General features: G+C 42.3%; 1 protein-coding gene across 1 annotated transcript; it reads right to left on the bottom strand.

Moving 5' to 3' along the window:
- Positions 1-1375: 1375 nt before the first annotated feature.
- On the bottom strand, positions 1376-24260 carry Ssl1 (general transcription factor IIH subunit 2 Ssl1). Its single transcript, XM_084598273.1, has 14 exons — positions 24138-24260; positions 22851-22962; positions 21222-21308; positions 19140-19245; positions 17966-18071; positions 16331-16421; positions 13764-13851; positions 11906-11982; positions 11484-11514; positions 11347-11398; positions 9957-10063; positions 7563-7671; positions 7007-7046; positions 1376-1550 (listed from the first exon to the last, which is right to left on the bottom strand). The coding sequence occupies exons 1-14, from the start codon at positions 24194-24196 to the stop codon at positions 1428-1430; spliced, it is 1188 nt and encodes a 395-aa protein (XP_084454399.1). The 5' UTR covers positions 24197-24260; the 3' UTR covers positions 1376-1427.
- Positions 24261-25194: the final 934 nt, after the last annotated feature.

Raw genomic sequence — 25194 nt, forward strand, 5'->3', positions numbered from 1 at the left:
TATTGTGCATTAAGCAATGACACAAGCTCCGTAGCTTGTTTCTAAGCAGCTGTAAGACGTTTGAATCTTGTATTTTTACTTTCTTGTCTTCAATTTTACTACACATGGAAACTTCGAGAGCGCCGAGCATGGATTGTTTGCTTGTACTGTAGAGAAATTCTTCACCTGAAGTTTTTCAACAAAAGCATGCAGGCCTAAAACTGTCGCAAGTGAACTACTGTGTGTTGGAGCAACTAACGCTTGTTGTAAATGCTTTCGCAAACGCCTTCATCTGCTTTCGAGTGCACTGAACTGCACCCTTTGTTTGAAGAACTTCACGAGCAGCAATGGCAAGCAAGTCCCGCCAAATTGAGTTCTGGGCCCGTATTCTGAGTTTGCGCCGTTATCGAAGTGTCGCTATCTCAAGTGATCTCGAATCATTTGATTGGTCGAAACGCCGGAACTGGTTGTTGCCACTACAGAACCGGATGAGGTGGCAACATCACGTCCTGGCGTTTCCACCAATCAGATGGCTCGCGGTCAGGAAGATAGCGACACTTTCAATAACGACGCACCCTGTAAAACGCTTCGTATTCATACATGTCGCACTCTGTGAAAAGCAGATTGATTCGTGCCTCTGTTATCGCATGCCAAAAAGAAGACACGTGCGGCATCACTGCGAAAGAACTGTGTCGTAGTGGCTGATGGTTGGTATCATCTGCTAAAAGCAAACAATAGGAAGCTTACAAGGTCATGCGACAGTAACACTACTTCCTGTCAAAACGGAAGCCAAGTAGACAGCAAGTAGTCCGGGATTGGAAAATCGAATGTACCTCACAAGAGTGGAAACTTGGACTAGTCGGTAGCGCTGATCCATGACATCAGAGTATAGCGCAAAAGGACGAAAGACACAGAAAGGGTACACAACACAGGCGCTCTATAACACAACATGTCATGGATCGAATGTACCCACTATTCGATATCAAGGTGGCAGCAAGTGCCAGCAAAATGTCACAAAACAAGCCCGCAACAAGATGGCAGCGTCACATGTCAAATCTCGCTATTTCCATGGCCATGCCTTAAATCAGAGGTGTGTTTGCTCAGTGCTGGCAAGCACAGTTCACAAAAAGCTGTCACTGTCATGCTAATGTTGCTTGAGTATTTTCTTATTGCTTAAAACAAGGTCGGTTAACCACCACCTAACTGTACCAACAGAGAGGTAGAGAATACCTTTGAAATGTATTCACCCTCCACATTGGCCACAGGTGTTTGTGCTTTTCACAGTACTGCAAGCAAGCAGCTTATGAGATGGAAACAAGTGCAAACACAATGAAAACCAAAAGGTAGTACTACAACTATGAAACAGGCCATGCTTGCTATAGATTTCAGCACAGAGTCAAGTTGCAAAGGCATTGGCACGCACACACTTTTACAATGATTCTTTAATGTCAGGATGGTGCATCGGGTGCTGGAAACCTGCTTGCACAGCCAGGGCAGGTGTGCAGTGTGTCGTGGATGAAAAGGTCACAGTCCAGACAGAACTGTTCCTTGCACTTGACACAACGATAGACCTAAAGGCCAAAGCAAAAAGTCCAAAAAAAGTGTTTTCAGTCCATGAAATCATTTCGTCACTATTCCTAGCATCTCAAAAAAGTAATTTTTTTATGCGATACTTGCAACTAGACAGAGTACCATAAATGCTGCTTCATGACCTTAAATTACAGGATTTGGAAGGAAGGATTGTGTATGGTAAAGGCAGAAAATTACTATTACCTTACCTGGGATGCACAGCATTAACGTTTCGAACAGCAATCTTTCAAAACAAGCTACATACATTTATTCATCTACCCACATTGCGCCTAGAGGGCATTACAGCAGGGAAGTATATTACAGAATGTGACGTGCAAAAACAAGGCACAGTCATCAGGACAATTATTAAGAGCGGTAAGACTTCAACATAGAAGTGAAACAATAAAGTGCGGATAAGGTGAACAAGTAACCGGACCCAACACTGACAACTTGCCAGCAACATACTAAGCTTAAAAAAAAAAGCAGAAATACAAATGTGATATGTCAAATGAAGCATAATAGTCAAAGCAATCAGCCAGAACGGCAAGTCGTCAAGGTATGAAGGGAGCAGCCAACTGAAAAGACAGTAAGTAGACACAGCAGACTGAAACCAAACTAGCCAGCAGCATACTAAAAGCAGAAAAGCAGGAATCAATCTTTATACTGAGGCAAGCAGGTGCTGCAACAGTAGAACTGGAAAAATGTCGTCAGCCACCGAGACTACAAATTCTGATAGTTTGTTCCATTGCTTTATTGTTCGTGGGGAAAAAAGACGATTGGTACACAGTTGTGCGGCAGGCTATTTCACGAATTTTGCAACTGTGGTCTTTCCTGGTGGAGATAAATGTAGGCGGTTTTAAATAAACGTCGCGATCAAATGAGACCTTTCCCCGCCATATTTGCATCAACAGTGTAAGCCTAGATACAGAACGACATGGTTCGAGAAGGTGCTATGAAAGGGCTTTCTTCAGTGCGGTAACGCTAGTATACGTTGCCAAAAGGAAAATATTAACTGATGAAATAGTTTGTGATACATAATCTGCACCATGAATCAAAACTACCATTACTACCAGCCTAACAACAGCAGCAATGCGATGAGCTCTGCTGTTTACCTTCACCCCCATCCCAAACATAGCCACCACATAAATAGTCAGGATAGGAGCAGCAGAAGAGACGCACCCTTACATTAGCTTCTTACAACTGGTACCTGGGACCTATACAGGCCCTGCTCAATGCAGTCACCTTTAATTAAAGTCTGTCACTCATATTTACAGCAGCATACAAAGTGAAAGAATGGGTACACTTGAGTACACTGCCCAAATAAAAACTTCCACAATTACTTGCGCTTAAATTGGCCTGCTTTTTTTTTTCTTCAAAATTCCATTCTCTGAACTTAGATGTTAACCAATGCTACAAACATCACATACAAGGCAATGTGAAAGCCTAGCTAAGATGACATCACAGCAAACAGACCTGCCTTCTGGGCTCCCTCAAGCATTCACAAGCTGCATGCGTCGCTGCTGCCATTACCGTGGAGGATGTCACGCACCGCAACTTTTTAAGAGCTCCAAGCACAAGGTTCTCAAATAAAGCCAGCACGAGGATAAGAACAGGGCCCCACTGTATAGTGTTCTAGAATTGAGAAGTGTGCCGTCTTCAGTGCGCGGCAATGGGAGTGAGGTGGTCGCCAGAGCGATGAAAAGTGTAGGTGGCGCTGTCAGTCGCAGGAGCGCATCAGAAGCCCGCGCGCCGCAGCGGAAACGCTCAGGCCGCCCGCTTCTGCGGCTCGTGTCCTGCGGCTCGTGTCCTGCGTTGATTTCATTGCATTGCATTGCTTCTCTAGCGTACTATGACATGTTGTTGATGATTAGTCAAGCAGGAAAACATGTGTCTGCAGATAGCGCAGTCACAGTTCCAGTTTGGCTCCATTTCTGAGGCAGAAAAAAGGCCTCTGATGTATGTGTCTCGCCGCTTATACAAAAGTTCCCCGACAACGGCTGCTTTTATAGGGAACTAGTTCATTTATTCATGCACAGGATCGGTTTAATATGTGCGGGAGCTAAACCGACACAATTTATTGTTGCGCGCCTTCGGGGTCCGACGAAATAGCGGTGACGGAGGTCTGCTCAGCGCTCATGCGCTCCTCTTGCACACAGCGCCCTCTCTCCTGTCATCGCTGAAACGACCTGCTCGCCGGCAGCAGACTGCACACTTCTCAATTCTAGAACATTATACCCACTGTGCCAACCCCACACTGAACGTGCACTTTAGAGCCATTAGCATTAAAACTAAAACTTCTCTAAGTCACTCAGTCACGTTAGAAGTCACGGTTTCCCAGCATGGGTGACCATTCTCAGTAGCTCCAAACCAAGCCATTGCCTTATGTGCAACGGCACCAAAAATTCAGTGACAACAAGTGATTTTTCAAAGCAACCGCAAAGCACTGGTAGGTGATGCAATGTTGCTTGACTAACATGAAATTAAAACTTATTTTTCTTTTCCAGCTCCTGATGTTACAGGGTTGAACTATATATGCATTGCAACAACCAATACGAAGTAATTATGACAACACTGTATGCCTTCCATATACAGTGCTTTCTATAAGGAAGCAATAAAATTCCATCACCAATGATGAGCTGGCCATTGGTAAATTGGTAGCACAACAGCAACGAAATGATGCTGAATGAGCACAGATATTTAGTTTATGAGTAAGTCCCAAACGAACTCGGGCAAACTGCCTCATCATGTCATGTAAAAATCGTTGCTGATACACACTTGCCTTATTCAAATACTAACAAAGAAATAGTATAAGTTTGAAAACTGTACAGGAGATATGATGTGATGCAACAAATCTCGACATGAACATGAACAATAGGGAGGCTGGCTCTCAAGACTTCCAGGTTTCACCATAGAGTGAAAAGAAAAAAAAAAAAAACAGGGCACAGAGATCTTGATAGGAGTCTGAAGCTGCACTCCTGCTTCATGGTGAAACCTACTTCTCCATGCATTAAGAGCCGGTTTAAACACTTCTCGTGTTCCCTCCAAGTATGACACATACTTTACATTTATTTCACTTTAGCACTGAACCGCCCTCCTCATTGCATCCGCGAATTTTATTTTGTTCGCTTTTTCATTCTGCTATTGCATGAGCTTCTAGTGAGTCATGACTCTTTGGAAGGTGAAATTGGGTGCAGCATGGGTGAAGTCAAGAGATGCATTGTAGGTAAGAGATGCATATGGTGAGTGTGGAGTGAAGAGGGTGGGTGGCTAGGTGAGTTAGTGAAGGCCTCCCAGAGGGCTGATTTCAGTGAATGATGGTGGGTGGAGGACTCTTCTTCCTCTCTAACTCGCACAGAGTAAAAATTACATTACATAGCCTTCACGCACACCACAATTTAAACAGAACTATCAATCGATTCCTGCACATAACATAAATAAGTGCACGTTGATATAGTCCTACATTAAAACTTTGCTGCTCACGGGAAAAGTAGTAGTTTTTGGGTGGTACATGTAATATTCTTTTTTGTAGTCGCCAGAACATTCTTGATAATAAAGTGTACAGTATTAAATCTTAAATAAGAAATCCTCTTTTAACGGTACATGTTTCACTAAACATATTTACCTATGAGACAGTGAAAAAAAAATTTTGTAAAAATTTTGAAACTAAAAAGAAATATATCACCGTTTTTTCCCACAAGTGATACAACCACGAAAAGTTAAAATATATGTTTTCTGTAGCAATGACCTGTGCATGATATCAGTAAATATCAACATGCTATGTGCAGAATATTTTGAATTATGCTAAAAAATGTGACCCCTACTGAAAATAGTGCCAGCAGTCACAGCAATGCAGGTTGACACCCGGTGGTCGCGCATTGCAAGACATGACTCTCTGCGCGGCCACCGGCAAAAGATGGCTCTTCAAAAGCGTTGACACCCTATAGATAAGAACTGCACCTTTAGAACATTCAGGGCATCTTTAAAATAGCGTGCAGCAGCCATGAAACAATTCAAAGAAGAAAGCGAAATTTTCAAATTGAAAGCGAAACAGAACACCAATTTGAAGCTGTTTCACTGTCCGTGCTAGAATGTGACAAACCAAAATGGTCTTTTGCCTCACTGATCATATAATTGCAGAAAAACTAGTCCTTAGAAAAGAGAGACTTGCAAGAAACACCAGTTTCTACAGGGCAGTGACCACATCGTCGCCATGTTGTAAACAATGCAAACGTGGCACCCATGCGGGACACGTTTGCGTGGGGGGCACGTTTAAATCTCAGTGTTATGAAACAGAAAACGAAACTGAGAAATTAGTTCCTCTGCTACTCACTCAATGTCTCTAGCTGTCGAAAAGTGCTATGAAGCAGGAAAAAACATTGTAAACGGACTTTCGATGTGAATAGGCATGGACAGGAAAGTGTTAAGGATGCCACTATAAAGATTTACAGCCAGCACTTATTACAGGAGCTTAACATTTCAGAAAAGTGCATTGACAGATGTGGTGATGCACAATATGCTGACTTATATACTGGTGCTAGCAGTTTACAGTCTTCTTTCAGCGAAAAGCCATGGTCTGTGTGAACATGTGTGAAGCTGAAATCTCCACCCTTTGGAAGCACCCAATGGCAGGTAAACATCCAGACCTGCCAACCACAAAAAAAAAAAAAAAAAAAAAGCATTTCCAAACTACAAGTTTCCGCCCACCTCCGTCTTTTAGAAGCTCTGATCACAGCACTCATTCTGCATCTACTCTTCAGAAGGCCTCTATCCCCCACTCGTCAGACTCCTCATCCCACCAAAAGCCCACGCAGCATCGAAACAAAAACTAAATTACTAGAGCTAGGCTTACCAGCACAGCACACAAACCAGCAAAAGCTGTTTTAAGCTTTGGTTTAGCCATGTGCAACTCTGCAAACGACCTTCATACTACGTAGTCCTCCGCTCTCATCATAACACCTTCTCCTTCAATGATAGCCCCCTTCGGGGTTTTTCCTGTAGCAGTCACCTAAACGTAACCACCCGAGCCATTAGGCCACTCCTCACCTACCAAACTCCCAAGTAATTAATGCCTCACAGCTGATGCTGTAGCTTCCATGATAGAATGCATGGAATTATGACTAAACGAACGCCATGACAGCTTTCGCTGTAAAAGCGATGCCGGAATCAAGCCTCCGCCCACTCACTTTCACCCCCTTGTCCCTTCACCTATGAAATGCTTCCACCCTCCAGAAGGCTCAGTGGAAGGGGAAAGAGTCACACTAAAGAAATATTGCTGACACAGGTATGTTGCATCACATCCTATGACTGCCCGTCAATTTTTTAGGCTCATCATTGAGTATCTATTATTCTAATGTTATCTTGAACTAACTGCTCATTTAAGTTAGCATCTGACACGAGTAAACTGCAATACAATAACAGTAACGGTAAGCTTTCATAAGAAAGGAGCTCCAGCACTTACATGTTTGTCAGTTATAGAAACTTGACAGGCAAAGCAGGTCCTGAAACAAAAATGGTAGTCACCTTAGCCAGCCAGCATTACAAAAATCATGGCGGACATTAAAGCTCCGCCTTTAAGGGTATGACGCGATAGCATAGGCTACCAGCCCATATATAAAGGCCTGCTTTAACCAAGCTATATGAACATGCCCATGTGGCCTAAAGGTAATGTGAATACAAGGGTCCTCGCAGGCTGATTCCGATATCATCCTCCCAAATGGAAGGAGAGGCCCGGGTTGACAGCTCCTGCCAAACGTAATGTCAGGAAGTCCTACATCTAGTTAGTGCTCGACCATGTCAGCTGCCAGCTACCGCCTCCCAGCGCCATGCTTTTGATTTTTTGCTCACAACGCCGATGCCAGATTTTCTAGTGATGAAAGGAGCCTTTAATGCTGTCGCAATAAATCTTGGGCCTATGATACTTTTTTTAAAAACAGCAACTTATCCCGGCATTCGTTAGTAGTGTTTTACAAAATCAAGGATACAGGCATCAAGAAGCAAACAATGGCAAAACTTACACAGGAGTGTCTGCAGGTAATGTATCTGGTGGCACCTCGTCAAAGGGTTCCAGAGCAAAAAGATGATGGTAAGATCGTGCAAGGTGAGGAGCTGACACCAACGTCAACCCTATGCACAAAAAGGAAAAAAGAAGAAAAAAAAAAGGTTGTGAGAATGTAAGATCGTGCAAGGTGAGGGGCTGATGCCAACATCAACCCTATGCACTAAAAGGAAAAAAGAAAAAAAAAGGTTGTGGAAATGTATCCAGAACCATAATAAATTACTCCAAGTAAGCATCTCAGAATGCCAATATGCTATGTTGACTGAAATGCAACACTACTCCGATGGCTGTGTAACCTTCCACATAATATTCCAAACTGAATGGTGTCACTCTAAGTCAGTACCGCATTATCATTAATACCATCACTCATTTACAAAAGCCTAAGTAGTCAAACATAACTGCTTAGTGTACGAACCAGCAGTGTTGCCACTGTGAAACCTCTGCCAGCCCTAAACTAGGCCATCAACAAGAAAGCCACAAACATGAACCATGGATGAATACCAAACTATACAAGCATTGTTGCCATAATGCATTCCCACACAACCAAAACAATGCCAACTGGTGCTCCCATACACGAGTTGTCATTATTGCAACCCATTCCATAGCAAAAAGGACTTGGTTTCATAATGACATTTGCACTAATAACAACAGTATTCGTGCTCATACACGTGGGAAAGCGTACCCCTTAACAATACCCCTCTCAGCCCAATGCTCGTGTCTGCAACCAACAGCACATAGAAGGAAAATTCGGTACACCTAATCATGTTGCCCCAGTTTCAGACTTCATGCTAAGTGCCAAACATATGACGAGCAAAGACTTCCACAAAAGTTGGGCAATAAAAAGCAATAAGACAACTCTAGCAAGTAAAGCTGCTCTTCACTGCCCACACAGAAAGACAAATCAAAGCAATCAATTTGCCCTTCCCTCGGATTGAGCAAAAACAGTTGGAATTTGTATACAGTCTATCAGAGCTAAGAGAAACAATTTGAAGTGTTAGAGAACTTGCTACAAATTCTACAAATATAGCAAGTGCAAGTAAGCAGACCTGCCAAATACAGTGTGTTGAAGATAAAGAGGTGCAAGAGATGCTAAAAATTGGCAAAAATATTAAAGGTTGGTTTGTTAAGACACAGCTTGCATTTCTATTATAACTGTCCCAACCCAAAGAAGAACTTCCAAACATGCATTTTAAAATGGAATACAGAGCCACCAATAAGGATGTTGATGCTTTTGCCTCTTGGAAGGAATGCCCATAGCACATCCAAAGTTGGCTGCAATTTATAGCTAGCAGCAACTTAACAACACTTTCTGACAAAGAAAGATGGAATGAATTGTAAGCCTACTGTCCACTCTACTTCAATGTCAGTTCTTCGTAGCAAAGTTCTTGAATACTAGAACTCAAATTTTTCAAAATGGCCACTGATAATGCACTACTCTTCACTAATCCAGTTCAATTATAGCCTCTGAACCCTTTCTCATTCATACCAATATTTGCTCCTGCCCACTGAAACATTAACTGCAAATAACAGGCTGCAACAAAGCTTATATTAAGTATATGTTAAACCCATGTCTTCTAAAGTAGAATGCCAAGAATAAAATTATAGAACCATACATGGCGTTGCAGGGCTAGAAGTATTTGGCACTTAACAATAAAAAATTAGCAGGGGTTTAGCTCCTCTTAAACCAATTAAGAAGTGCAAAAGCGATGTTTGACTTGGTTTAGCATAGTTTCTTTCGACGGTTCAGCATTGAAGGACTGGCCCAGAGTTTCGCAAAACGTTAAATGCCCTTAGTTGGTTTGGTTTTTGAGGAAAGAAAAAGTACATTCTCTGCCTCTCTTCTTGGTGGGCACCGACACCTACAGTTAACAGCATACGTTTGGTTTAGGTTTAGTTTAGTGGGGAATTTAATGTCTCAAAGCAAATGAGGCTATGAAAGATGCAGCAGTGGAGGGCTCCAAAGTATTTTGACCACCTGGGGATCTTTAACGTACACTGACATCGCACAGCACACGGACAACTCTCCGTTTCGCCCAGTTAACAGCATACAACTTGAGGTATGTACATACGTCATTGGTTCGAACCCCTGTCACAAACTAGCCTTCAACTTGACTAGCAGATGGATTCTAAATGGGAAGTGAAAAGGTATGACACCACCATGAACACTGCACACATAATAGCGGCCTCATAACTTTGATACATCACGATACATTTCTGTTGCCACTTGGCGGCCATGCTTTCAGTACACGGCCATGCATGAGCCAAGTAAGGCTTCCACCTTAAAATGCAAAACTTGGCTAATATTGGCAGACAACAATGATCCAGTAACCTTATGAGCAGTGTTGAAACTCACCACAGACCTTGCACTCCACGGGCAGAGTGCAGTATTTGCCATTACACTGCGGACAGAAGTAGCCGCCTTTGCTCAGTCCATCTGAAGGGTTTTGGCTGTCCAGATGGCTGCAGGTCAATATAAAATATTTGAAACTGTCAGCTTAAGCTCTAGTTAACAAAACAATGCCACTGTGAAGAGCTGAGACAACTTCCTTCAACAATTCGCTGCAATCTGGGATTGTAAAATTGCAAGGATGCAAATCACAAACAGTAGCTCTTAGAAAGTAAATCCCCTTTCTATAAACTACCATATTTTCACACGTATAGCTCACCCTCTGCACTTCGAACCCACGGAAGTGAAAAAACAAAATCCTCGCATATTGTCACGCTTACATGCACGACTGAGCCGTTACAAATTTATTGCAAAAAGACTACCGCGATGCTCTCACTGTTGTAATCTGAGCCTTTGCCACAGCTTTTAAAGATGTAGAGTAAAACCTCGTTTTTTCGCTCCCCTTAATTCAGACAATTTGGGCTGTCGCCGGATTCCCGGAAAATTCCTATGTAAGTCAGTGGCGTCGCAACTCATTTATTCGTACACCTTAAAGGCCCACTGTCCAAAGGTGTCATACCACAGCGGCATCAATGCGTGCTTCCCTCGCTACTGTTCGCGCGAAGTCCTTACTCGTCCAGCATGCCGAAACTAAGCGCCCATCACATGATCCTCGCTGTTTGTGCAGCGAAGCCACCTCTCAAGAGCATGCTGTGTGATCAATATGGCGTTGTATAGCATTGCAGAAAAAAAAAAAAAAAGACTACAGAGGTGAATTTGGCTACGCCTTTTGTTGGCCCAAACAGACTGTAGATATGGACTTGGCTATGCCCTTTTTGGCCTTCATAGGCTTGACACTATCCAATGACGATTTGGATGGCAGACTGCACCGGGAGACTGCGCATTGTCATGAAGCCAATCCACATTATTTTTCTTTCAATATTTTGATGTCAGTTACATGCAATAAATACCGTACGCACACACATTTCCTATGAGTAATACTCAAGAACTGTAACTACATAGGTATGTACAGTACGGTCCACTGATAAACGGAACGTGAGACTGCGTGGTGGCTGTGATTTACAAATCACTTCCGAAAGAGCCGGCAGTAAACACAATCACACAAGATGCATGCACAGTAAGCGCAAATGGCTGCTCTTCCCGAGCACGCACATAGCACCACTTATTCTCGCCAGCTGATGCCGGCAGCACTTTGCCAAGCGTTTACCATGCGATCGCGTGTTCCCCTTATCCCCTTAACAGTGGGCCATATTGTACCTGTATATCACAAGCTAAAATTATAACCAATAGCATCCAAAGACACTATGTACTCAGTTCCAACACAAGGTATGCTTACCAAAAACAAAGAGATGGCTTGCCCTCAGTTTCTGTTCTGTGGTAAGGAAACCCTGCACAGGAAAAGTGTGAACTACAGCACATGAAGAAGTAATGTCTGACAGCGAGTGGACAAGTTTTCAAAAACTGTCACCTTACCCATCCTGATTAACGAAGATTCTGCATTGCCCTGAAAAAACAAGAAGAAAGTAAAGAAAAACTTGTTATTATAAACTAAGTGAATGACAAAATCCCTTTAAAAGCTGACTGAAAAAAAAACACTTTAGGCGACATAAGTCATTACAATTCCGACGCTATAGCCAAAAGCGAAAAAAAAAAAAAGTACATCTATAGAGCGAACGTTTAGCGGCAATATTGCACATCATATCAGTGTACTAGTGTATGAATGCTACATAGGAAAAACAGCAAGACAGTTCTACTAACAAATACATGACGCTGTTAGTGACACAATGAGCCTGTTTCTTTCTCTCCCTCCTTTAACCTACCTGTGCTGTGTATCATGTACAAGGCAGCACACTTTGTTAAGTCTTACAAGCATTAGCATAAGCAAAGTGAATTACCGTGACAGGTGGAGGAATAGCATGTTGGAAGAGAATGTCCTTGAAATGATTCTCGTCTAAGATAACATTGTAGGTGCCTGGAACAGGAACAAATGCCGAACCACATGAACACAACAAAAGTGCACTACATGAGAGAATTTTCAAGTCACTCAGCACTCATTCTGTCTGCAGCGACAATTGGCTACTGCACACGAAGTCACCAGCACTCAACGTAAGCTTTCAAACGACCTATATAGTTGGTCTAAGATATATAAAATTTATCAGCGATGATGCATGCTTCATGAATTTCAGTGGCCATTATGTGAAGAGGTTCACAAATACAGTTTGCACTCATCTGTCACTAAAATATCCCATACATTGTCAGATGTTTAATATCACCAGAAATGGTCGCCACGGCTCGGTGCAGCTAGTATCACATGCCACGTGCTCTCGTGCCTTTGCCAACACCTCCGCTGCCTGCACAGCTGAACTATAGATGGGCCTAGAACAACTTTTGAAGGTACTGTCCCTATAGCTTTACAGTAAGAAGCTGGGTGTCTATCCCTTTAGAAGAAACCACTCAAACAGGAGTTGTCACGCGAACAAGAGCACACAAAAGTGTTTTGCTTTCACACTTCCTGCATAGGTTAGACAGACAAGCATGCACCAGATGCACAGAGAACAACAAGCTAGTCTTAAATACCTGTCCCAAATGTGTGCCAAATTATAGGCCTTAGATTATTTAATCCCAGTTTCATTTATTTCAAAGCAACAAAGGAAATCAATACTTTACAATGCTCTCTCACAATGAAGCTTTCTTTCATCAAATTTGCACAACAGGACTCCACATTAGTTTCTATATGTGCAAGGAGGAATAGACGAAATGTGATTGCTCTGCAATGTCGTTAGTGCTCAGCATCAAGACTGCACACACCCGCAACTAATTTATTATGGCACTGCAGCCAAAGTTAAACAGGAAAGGGAAGGAGACACACTTTTGTCTCCGTGCCGCGTCACTGCACCAAATAATCTGCCCAGTAAATGAACGGTGTTCCGAAGACCAAAGCTTCAGTCGCCGAATAAATGCCTTGACTGCCATTTTCTCCCCTGCTGCTTAATCACAAGTAACGCTATAAAATGCAAATGGTGGCTCACAGGGCTAATCTCTTCTTGAGCAAGAAAGAGGGGTAGAATCTTTTGTTAAACACATTGGTTTCATCATCATCGTTCTCAGGACTATATACTCCAAGGACTATATACGCCTGTCCTTGTCATTACTCTCTCGTTGTTGTTCTCCGTCGCAGCGCTCGTAATTTGCAATCATGTACCAACTAGCTCAACTTTCCGTAATACTCCAAGCTTGACTGTAGTGCCATAGAAAGCTGTCTGCAAGTGTACCTGGATAACAGCCTAGCCTTTGACATCCACAATGTTCACCAGATTATATTTATAGTCGAAACAAGGCAGAAATCTCTTTTAGAATCCCTCATTGGAACAAAGGTTTTACAATAATGCATGTTACGGTATGTGGCATCCAACATCCCAAGTCACAAAATTGGCTATGAGAAACTCCACATTAAAGGCTCCAGATTTATTTGGACTGCTTGGTGTTTGCTAACATGCACTTAATATGCCCTCACTTCATAACTGTTTTTGCATTTCACAGCCGTGAAAATGTGTTCAGTTTGGCCAGGCTTCGCGGATTCCACGTCCTTCGGCTCAGTAGCCAAACACCATAACCAATAAGCACTCTACTGGGCACAGAAAAAGCTTAGCCCCAAAATAATAAGTACCTGCAATAAGAAATCCTGCCAACTGTCACTTTCAAAGCAATGACTAAGAAAAAGGAAGAGCAATTCACTTCCTCATGGCTACATACCTCCAGTGGTTTTGGTAAGCCTACAGCAGACATAGACTTCTGCTGCAAGACCAACAATACTGCAGCGAATGTTACACTTTCGCATGGTCTGCAGAAGAAAGGAAAAGGCAAGTTATGCATCAGTAAAGCAAACAGCAGCAAGTGCCAATCAGCCTCAGGAAAGCAGCGCTAAAAAAGTGTTCCTTACAGTGTTGTCCATGAGCTATCGTCTTTCATTCTTTTATTGTTCGTATTAGAATAGAAAGTTCCAATCTGTCTTGCCACAGCAAGTGCAAGAATGAAGCATGCCGTTCAGGAGCACATGAGGAAACTTATGCTAGTGTTATGCCTGGCACCACTAACCTGCTCCTACCGCATGCCAAAGTTACTCGAAGCATATAAAGAGAAGAAGAGCATGTTTTTGTGCTACAAGATTGAACTGAGAGCAAAACATTCCTTTCAGCTTCGTCAAATAAAGAATGCAAACCAGACACCACTCTGGTTCAACATGCCTAGTAGAAGAACAATGTTTGCGAAAAGGGAGTGCCAGGCTCACCTGCTGACCACAAAAAACAAGCAAAACTGCTTTATGCTGATGTTGTGCCGTTGGCCAACAGGCCCAAGCTACCCCCCCCTTTCTCCTGTTCAAGAGAAAAATGATATGTTGAAGGTTATCGTGCAGGTGAGCGAAAAGGACTTTTTTAACACTGAAACTGTCCACAAGTAGTTTCGTGAAGTGAGGTGCAGGTATTCCGGTGAATTGCTGAAGCCCCACAGCATGCTCATTCTGGACTCTTTCAGAGGCCACATCATCGGCCGAGTGAAAAAAGCAGTAGCAGATGCTGGGTGTGACTTGGTCATTACTGCGGACGGATTGACATTTATCCTTCAGCTACCAGATGTGGCACTGAAAAAGCCCTTAAAAGACCGCATCAGCACAGTCTATAATGAATGGCACTAGCAGGAAACCCCTACGACTTCAACTCGGCGGCTGAAGCGTGCTTCTCTGAGCCAAGTGGCACGGTGGGTAAACGATGCTTGGTATGGACTGCCAAACGACATAGTCTTTGGGGTGTTTTCAACGTGCGGCATCTCATCATCGCCAGCAGCAGCAGTGACTCAGGTAACCATGACTGCATCTTTCTCGTGAGCAACGATGAATTGTAAAAAGAGTTTTGTGCACGAATAAGCATCTTTGAATGACTATTGGCAAGTTATAGCCACATCGCGATTTAGTTCCGACATATATTCGGGGTGAAACTTTATTTTGCTAAGAAAGTATCGCAACTTGAGGGGTTGACTTATAATCGTCAATATACGGTAATTTGTTTTGGCCACCAAGGGCTAGGAGGTGGGGGGGGTCGACGTCTTCAAGGTTATATGTGGCAATCGCAAAGCTTGTCCAAATAAAAGCCGCATACTCCCAGAGAGAGAGAGAGAGAAAGCACTTTATTTGCACCCGTCCATACTCCCAGAAAAAAATTGTTTGCCTGGGTACCATTCCCATATTGTGCTACGTTAATACAAAAACCCAGTTAATTTGAGTGTTTCTCACAGGACACATGACTTCTTCGAGTTAATAAGGTTTACTACGATGGGACAATCAGAATCTAACTGTTCCTTTTCTAAATCAACACTGTGTGTTTATTAAGTAGCCATATTACCAGAAGGCATCCACCCTTAGACCCATGCCATCCCCAATAACTGATATAGCGAAGATTTTTGTTGGTAGAGTGACTTTAATATATAGGGGCTCTGCTGTATTCAGGCAAAACTCAGGCCTATTTCTTAGCAATAGAACACTTGTGTTAGCCTTAATTCATCCCTTCAAATTGTGTGATGCCCTACCTTTAGGCATTTCGTGCTTCAATAAAAGCACTGTGACAGCATGCTATATGGAAGAACGCAGGCAGTATTCCTGTGTACAATCACACTAGCAGCTAATTGCTGCAACCATGATGGCTATACTCGGGGACACGTTTTCTTGGCAATGGGCGCAAAGGTAGGGAGGCGGGGCGTCTTTAAACATGTCGCTCCACCATGTAGTCCGACCACACGGCTTTCGGCCTGCATAGACGTTGCAGATCATTTCTTTCGTTTGCTTCGACAGCCAGCGTCTCTTGAACTTGACTCGAATCTTGTTTGGTGAAAACGCTTCCAACTGTTGCGGAGTGGACGAACCAGAACCGGAACGACCCGAACAGGCGACAGTCACCATCTTGTTTGCAAAGTCGGGACGTCTCGAAAAACCGCGACAGACATCACACGAGGAAACCCGGTGGAACCAAGACAAATGTTTTAGGCATAACAGCTTCATTTCGGAAAATCGGTTCTGTTAAAAGAAATATACCGTAAATAACTAGCGCTATGATTTCAATTTGTTTTTGCAGAAACTGCTCATGCAACTAGGGACTATATTCAGCTGCGTAGGAAGATGATGCGTTTTGGCTCTGTAGCTTTGGCTCATTGCCAAGAAAAAGTGTCCCCAAGTATAGTTTTCATTTATTCGTTGAATTCCCAACCATGTACAAAATTCTAATGCAATGTGCAAGCACACAAGAAGACCACTTTCTAACCGAGCAACCCACCTCGATGGTTGTTTGGATATTTCCAGGATCACAAGTGGTCAGGCTGCCCATGATAATCAACACTTCCCGACTGGTGTGCACAGGTAAATGCCTATCAGAGAACGGGTGAACCAGTAATAAAGAAAACCATAATTTATCAAGAAATGTGTCACTTGTTTTCTCTGAAAACGTTCGTAAAACGTTTTTTGCTAAAGTACAGAAGGGTTACATCCCCGTTAATTTGAACAAATGCTTTTAACTGATTTATCAAAGAAAATACACGTCAGCAAATAAACAAAGCATAAAATAAAAATAGTGTTTGGCTAGGTTTATGAGTATAACATCCAAAAGCGACATAGGCTATAAGCACTGAGCCACTGCAGCAAGGATCACCTCACAATTACCAGATAGTTCAACTGCACTATTAACATATGTAAGATATTAAACAGCTTGAAACACTAAAAGATGTGAATTTTTTTTTTTTTTCTGTAGTACACTGTTTTTTTCAATTCAACACTGCATACGGAATGAAGGAACACTGCAAAGTTCCACCTATCTATATTTCTGAGATACTCAGACCAGTAATCAGTGAGACATACAATGTTCAACAGCCTACTAATATGCCCAAACTCCTAATGGGTTGAACTGCTTTCATCCAGGTACGATGACAAAGAATCTGCAGCTTTTTTCCTGATACAACACTATAAATTATAAATATAAACTTCACCCACAAAATACATCAGTGATAAGAATGTCACAAGGTCGCAAAAAAATTCGTATTACCCAAAAATTTGTATCATCAAAATGAACAAAAATCAGTACGCAGACGCATTAGACAGGCATTCACGTGATGTGTTTATGGAGGCGTGTAGTACAGCACAACAGGAGAGTGTGACATCAGCGACGTGTGGGCTGCGCGGTGCCGCAAACTACTTCATGTGCATGAAACGCAACTAGTAATCACGAAGGCAACAATGTGCAGGCCGTACACGTCCACTGCCATCAACTGCTCGCGATGCGTAGCGGCTCTGGCAATTACGACGTCAGCGATTTGCGGCCCATGCACCGCAACAAACAGCTCACGATGCGTACAGTGTGGCTGGTAGTCGTGGAGTCAACGATGTACACGCAGTGCATAATGCTCAAAACTGTCATGGTCTGCGTCCTCGTATCATCCATAGTGGCGCGGGAGAATGTTTGAAACTTTCTGCACAATAAACACGACGATGCACTTCAGCCAGAAAATTTTACAAATTCATAACACCCCGAAATTTATATCAACCAGATTTGTATCACTCAGATTCTACAGAGGATAAAAAGTCACACACCCACAATGTCTTTCATTATTGAATAGTTTTTAGACCAGCTTTGGACGATGGCCCCAAATTTTATGCAAATGCAAACCTAAAATCTGAACAATGCAACGAGCGACAGTGGCTCAGTAGTCCTTAAATTATTATGCAAAGCCACCACATGGCACGTCATAGCAAATTATTGTCTTGTTTTGTTAATAATTGCACTTTTTAATTGATTATGTATCACCTGCGACGAACCCATCAATAATTTGCATTAGTGAAAATTAGCGAATAAACTTCAGTATGAACTTTTCCCCTTAACAGCTCAGCCTGAACGCTTATCAGACAGATCAATACTTACCGCAAGACCTCAGCAGCAAGCTCAAGAGAGTTCTGCAAAGATGGTTCACCGGACGGAACCTGTGTCTTGCAAGACTTCAGGGCTTCCACCACCTTTCCAGTATTTCCTGTCATTAATTGGGAAAATAAGATGAACATAGTAAACAAGACAAGCAAGCTATATGCTCATATGTCCAAAAAATAATTATCAGTTCATCTAGCATTCGCACACCCAATCTACAGTCTATTAATGCAATACTTTTTAAATATTTTCAAAGAAAAACAAAAAAAAAATGTTGGGCTAAGAAACAGAAGCATGCACTACAGGTGCTGGCTCACAACTGTGTACTTTTCCTCCTTTGTCCAATGTGTCCATTTGCGCTGCTCTTCCTTCAAAATGAATGCCACTCAACTAGCACACACTGCTACAATAATGTGTCTTAAATGATCTTTGTTATCGTTTAAACTATGCAATCTGCACACACGTGTTACATGGTATGTAACACGTGTAACAATGAACCGCCCAATGGTATGCAGTGAAAACCAGCATGCTTGTGCAAGCCAACTAGCCCAGCGAGGAGCTGCTAGCTTACCAGTCAAGGGCCTTGGCACTCTGCCAAGTTTGCCCCCCCCCCCCCCCCCCCCCCCCCTCCTCTCCACAAGAGCTTACAAAAAATACATATGCACTGGGATGGTATCCCTAGGCAGCCTCTTGGCACGCTGCCAAGAAATGCACTGTGATGGCGAAGGAAGAGACGCACTAATGAAGTTTTTTTTTTATTCTCAGTGGCAAAAGTGGGGGGTGGGTTCATTCTACCAGTGGGGTTCATTACGCTAGTAAATCCCCCATCACACATTTAAGTGAGCTGCTTCCAACAAGTCAATTCAGCCAAAATTCAAGGCACATCCCTCAAGAATGGGGCAGCAGAATGCAGAGGCACAGTGAGCAATCACTGTATAAGTGGCAATCATTGCGACTACCATTTTTGCTGGACAAAATAAAAAGAACCTGTCACGCCCTTTTGTAACTGTAGTTCTTGACTCAAACGGCTCTTTGCATATGCCTGTCTGACCACCCTGCATTATACATATAGTGCTGACATTTTTTTACATCAATCAACAAGCCTACTGCACATACTTACACTATCAGTAAATATGTAAGATCATGCAGCAGAACAAGTGCATTTGTAACTAACCTGCCAATTCACAAAGTTTCTGTGCCCGTTTGTTGCAAGTTGAGATGACACCTACATTGCTAATGGGATTCTGGTCAAAGAACTCTTCCACAAAGAGCTCCAGCATCTGGGAGAGAAGAAAAATATTACACACCTCAGGAATTTTCGAAGTATGTGCTCACAAGCAGACTTCATTTGGTCATTCGTAATGCATATCATAAAACTACTTCAGTAATGAGGTCAAACATTAAGTAAACACTGCTGCCAAATATGTATTATATGTCAATGTTTACAAGTTGAAGACCTGCACATGAAAGCCTCAAACTCTGCCGGTACGGTATGACAGTTATATGTGAAGTGGGAAGAAGCTCTCGAAGAAAACCTCAACCACAGCCTGTTTCCTGCAAAGCAACAAATAAACCACATACTTAGAATGATGGTGAAGCACTAACACATTTAGTTATCATCTTCACAACTAAAGCAGTTAACATTTGCTTTGTCTCCCATGGGCTGCCATGTGACAAGTTTAACAGCCCATTCAACACTTTCACCCTAACAAATTCAAATAGCACATCAATTAAAAATAGTGGGTTACATAGCAGGTGCTCTCAAACTTCACTCCAAGGTACCCTTTAAGTTCCTTGGTTTGTTTTTCACACCTTTATAAAGGCATGCCACAATCCCACCTATTTTTCGCCGACTTCCTTTTTATTACAGTAGTCTCTTTCACAACAAAGCAAGGCATAGATTTAATTTGGTCCTTTCTTGAGAGACTGTGGATCTACATGTTTATTTTTGATGCTTGTTAGGCAGCAAAAAAACAAAAGCCAAGACAAGTTAGCTCCTAAGCACTTTGAAAGCCACTGCAGCTCCCTATAGCTAAAACGATTGATAACCTAAGCTGTATAACTACGTGTTTGACATTTCAATTTAACTAAGCTGAAAAACAGAAAACAAGAAGTATCATGAATTAAATTTTCGAAATTCGGTTTTAGCCGAACAGGGTCAGTATTCTTGCATGCAGAGACCTTGAAAAAAGAAAATGCCATGTTAAATGTCATGCACGGGGCTTCGTCCATCAGGAGAACAGGTAGAACTAGCAACAAGCCCTGTATATGTGCATGTGAAATTGTCAGTGAGCCTGTTTGTGTGTGCAAATGAACCATTTGTTGCTGTCACTATGTGTTCCTGAACACTTGGAACTAGTAATGGGGTCAGCATTCTTGAACCACACAGGTGTCACCTAGAAGCAGAGGAGATGCTCAGAGTGTGAGAAGGTGTGCCACCTTCAAAAGGGACATTTGATCTCCCCTCTCTCCAATGGGGTCAGCCTGTTTGTGAAGTGAAGGGGGTTTGCATAACAGACACAGCTTCCAAGAACTTGACAGGCGCCCAGGACTGGCAACAAGGGTGGTGACGACGAAAGAAACAGTGGATGAGGGAGGTTTATAGAGGAGGAAAAGGCTTTAAAGAAATGCTGCGGAAACAGAGAGATAGCAAGAAAGAACAGATAGAGGTGTCCTGTCGACAGGCCACAGGTTGACCAGGAAGTCATTATGCTTCAACTGAACGTGGATGTAATTAAATAACTGTATTCGGCAATTTTCTCAGTGGTTCAGCTGAATCAGAAAATAGAAGAGAAGAACTTGCTGGTTAGCTTTACAGAATAAGTAGCGCAGCTGTGCATTTTCAGGCATTTCTCTGCTACATGAACAGCTTAACGGCAACATGGCAACCAAATATTTACTTCAATCGTTTTTCTTTAATGTACGAAGATATGAGCGATAATTAATGGTAAACCTACTGCTAGTGATGATAAAATGGCCAAGATATACTCTACGTACTTATATAAATACACTTTTAGCTGCTCAGGAATGTTGCATTGTTTCATCAAAGAAAAAATAATTCATCCATACAAAATATTATTAATAGAAAAAACAAAAGACCTGCCTTATGAAAAAGAAAAAAAAAAAGCACCGAAGAAGTCTGCCGCATTTTCAAAAAATAAAAACCGAAAAGCCCAACACTTAGGCTTCATACTGCCTAGCATGAACAAAACAGACATCAGACTATACACGAGGAGAGCATGGTGTTAACAGGTACCTTCAGTGTACAAATGAGACGCGTTGGTTTCAGATCTGGCTCAGCCATGGCTTCAGAGAAATCAACAACAATATACAGGTGCCTCATCTGCAAATAGAAAAAAAAAAAAAAATAATAATCAGTCCTGTATGCTCAGCATGCACTGGCAGGCAAGTCAGCAGGACATCTTTTACGAAACAGTGCCAAAACTAAATGGCAGACATTTGCGAGAACATTCCAGCAAGCTTAAAACCAGACTTTTGGATTAAGCACACAATAAAAATTTATTTATTCTAGTGACTTCTGGGACAAAGCTGCGTGCAATTAGACTCCACTCCCTGCTACCTCGGTCTTTGTTGAGTGGGCTGGCCATATGTGGCATTCAATAAAGATAAGTAACAGCATCAGCAACAGCAGCAATATGGAATATGGACAACCTGTAGGTTCCTCCAACAAACATTCACTTGATGCAAAAGAGATTTTGTATTGTGGCTATATTGTGGCAAGCAAAAAAAAGACAGCACCACTCAGACTGGTTACTTCTTTAACTACAGAGCAATAGACTAGACAAGAAAGAGAAGACACAACAAAGTTTCTTTTTTCAAAATGAACGTAAACTAGACAAACTTTTTGCCTTGTTGCAACTAACCTCTTGTACACTTCATTGTTAATTATAAAAGAAAATTTATCACATAGTTAGGCATCTCTAGGATTCCCAACAATCTTGCATAAGCATGAAATATGAGAGAGTATGCACCAGACAGTGCGAAGAGAGAATTTTAGACCAATGCATGCAGCTCAAAGGTGCGTCATGAAAAGTTTTAACGGTCTGCAGCTGACAGCCTTTCAACCTCTATACAGAATTTTGCGTGCTCTACACTCAAACTGTACCAAACACTATGTGATCATCACAGTTTTGCAACCAACCCACTTTATGCACATAAATTTGTTTACTTACCATCAATAGTACTAGCCTTCAAAGAACGCTGTAAGGAGGAGTGTGGAGTTCATGTGCAACAATGCTACCCAACAAAACCTTGTGTAAGTAGAATATTAAAGGAGTATAAATGCACAATTTTTGGTTGTATGCTTTATTCTTTGTAATGACGCACAAGACATTACTATACATGGATCATCATGTGATATCTGCCTATGGCCACTAGATAATATATAACCTATCTTTTTTTTTCTCATCCGTTTGGTATCAGTTTCAACAGCCAGCAATGGCTGTTACATCATAGTCAAGTCGTGGTTATAAGAAGGATGAAATAACTGGAATAATCAGTTATTCATCATTGTGATTCACTACAGTGCTCAAACCAGCCTGCCTCAAGAGGAGTGATAATTGCTGTTTTTTTATTAACGCACGTGACTTGGACATACCTTCAGCATCACAGCCATCGCTCAACTACTGAAACCAAAACAAGTGAGAAAAAAATTTCGATCATTAATTATTTGACGGTCGTAGGCAAGTAACAAGTGGTGATCCATGTTCAATAATGTCTTATGTATCATTAACAAGAAGAAAAATGCTATGAAAATTGAGTCTCTGTAATCCTTCAAACGTAATTTGAAAATGGCCCAAGCAATAACTCCTGTCAGTTGAGCTGACAGATCATCGTTAAAGTGAACTATGAAAATGACAATTACCATCCCAAGTCGAACATTCTTCTTGGCCAGCATCTGTTTGCGCTTGGCCCTGTGGACAAAGTCCAGCACACTTGGCTGCAGGAGCCCCGACTCATCTTCCTGGATGGCTTCCCTGCAGTGCACACACAAAATATTGCATATTGTCAACTCAAGCTTTGAACATGGTAAAGCAAAAACAAATGCACATCACCACCCCACTGCTGTGAAGCACCTTACCTAAACAGTTCTAAGTGCACTTATGCATTATACACACGACAAACTTGAAACGTCGTAAAATGCTGGGTACAGCCCGAGATGAAAGCATGTGCTTGTGCCCAAACAAGTCGCATGTATTTTGGCACATGACCCCAGAAGCCCAACTGTTAAGTGCTTCAAGTGTATCTAACGTGAGAGACAGAGGAATAATAATGTGAAGTGAAGCTAGTAGTAACTGGGAATGGTCGAACTGACGCAATATATCCACAATAGTGATTTTCAAAGGGCTTCACAGGCGCTGATCTGTTCACGTTTACATTATGACAGACATAAAGAGGCAAATGGCAATTGTTTCTGTGGTGCAAATGTTTTGACGTTATTTTTTCTGGAGGGCATGCACAGCCTATCTTTAGCTTAACAAAGTACACAACTCTCATGTCCCTATATCATCGCAAATAACAGGCAATCCGTTTAAACGCGTTCTTTTCACGATCACTTTTGCCGCACGCAAAAGGGAAGAACACCGGGTGCTATTTCAAGCTGCATTATGCAGCGTTTTGTTCAGTGTCCCTCTTCCCACTGCAATGTGTGTGAGAGAAACTTTCCAGCTCAAAAATGATTAGAGCTGTCAGTTTATCACAGGTATAAACTAGTGCTAAAGCCGAGACAAACAGGAAGAAAACAGCATGCTTAATGTTTGTCCTCTCGTTCTCATAAAACAATAACAGGCAGAAAATTGAGAGCTGAGTTGCAAGAGTGATTATCGAATATCGCGCACAAGAAACGTAACTACAGCCAGTACAAAAGACAGTCGATACCAAATTTGGCCAGCACTGCGGCTATTCTTGATGAATTCAGGATGTGCGTTCTGTCTTAAATTCACTTGAGTAGGAATTTTTATTTTCCTTTTTAGAGAAAAAGAAAACGATTGCAGAAAACGAAAGAACCATGAAGCGTGCGCTGCAACAAGAATAATCACCAGCGCTCTTAGTGAAAGAAAAAGAAGCCCCACAGTGATATTTTTAGACTAAGGATGGGAACGCTTTTGTTGCATGCTGCAGAAATAAAACAGCACAGGAATTATCAACTCACCAAGTTCTTTCATATTCAGTCTCCCACCGGTATCCTTTCCCGTCTTCTTCGTCCGCCATGTTTAGATTAAATGAATCAAAATCAGTCTGTGCACTCCGTTTTACGTCGTCGGAGGGCGGCACATGTCAGCCCACGGATTCCTGCCGCGAAATTCGAAATTGCACTGCGCTACAAAGTATAATTGCTCTGTCAGTTTTTCGCATTATAGTACTACTGCGCATCTCAATGACAGCGACTACAGCAACAATAAAAGGACTATTTGTAACTTATTTGTAACTTATTTTGTTGGAGCTGTGATCCAACGCCCCAGCCAAACTTTTCTCTGCTGCTTGAGCAGAAACAAACTATTTCAAACAAGTATTCTTTGATACAATGTTTGTTGCAGATCCGGAATACAGGACACACATGAATGGTATCTTCGAGTTCCTGTTTTTGTTACGTGCCATTGAATTCATTTCAGCTGAACCACGTTACCGCTGTAGCCATTTACAGCGGTCCACCGGACCGTGATGATGGGCCATGTGCGCGTGCATTCAGGTGTGGTCGTGGCCCGCAATGCCCCGAGTAGCTAGGAAGACCGGACCTCTTATCATTTCGTATTCACCAACTTCCGTCGCGAAGGTCTCGCTTCGCGGAGCTCGGGCCACGCCGAATGGCGACGAGTTTTCCTCGCAGTTGACAACATGGTGCGTAGTCCTCGTTTGCGATCGGCGCATGTCCGTAGCCTTGGTTTGAAGCTACGGGCCGCTTAACTTTCTCTAAAGAGCCGGAAATTCATATATTGTCATTGACGGACGTGGCCAGAAATCAAAGAAAAAGGCTTCGTTAGATCGTGCTCGGACAAATGTCGTAGCGATGTTGCAAGGTTGTTAAAAAAAGAAGTCGGTTCCCGCGTTACCTTGCCGATTACGCTAGAACCGTTGTGGGCCAAAACTCTAACATCAACTATCCAGAAAAGCCATTCGCAACATACAAAGCCGACTGCTGTAAACCTACCTGCGAAGTATATTAACGCCTTAACATAATCATATAGCAGCAATCCGAACACCGTAATCAA

This window comes from Amblyomma maculatum, chromosome 3 (assembly GCF_055883805.1).
Source record: "Amblyomma maculatum isolate TAMU_Amacu chromosome 3, ASM5588380v1, whole genome shotgun sequence".
Lineage (NCBI taxonomy): Eukaryota > Metazoa > Arthropoda > Arachnida > Ixodida > Ixodidae > Amblyomma > Amblyomma maculatum.

Coding starts and splice junctions, on each gene's coding strand:
- Ssl1 (XM_084598273.1), bottom strand. CDS start 24,196: ATGGCGGACGAAGAAGACGGGAAAGGATACCGGTGGGAGACTGAATAT. Junction 19,246..21,221: donor GTCTCATTTGTACACTGAAG/GTACCTGTTAAC, acceptor CTTCTCTCCCAG/ATGCTGGAGCTCTTTGTGGA. Junction 11,515..11,905: donor CTATTCCTCCACCTGTCACG/GTAATTCACTTT, acceptor TTGTTTTTTCAG/GGCAATGCAGAATCTTCGTT.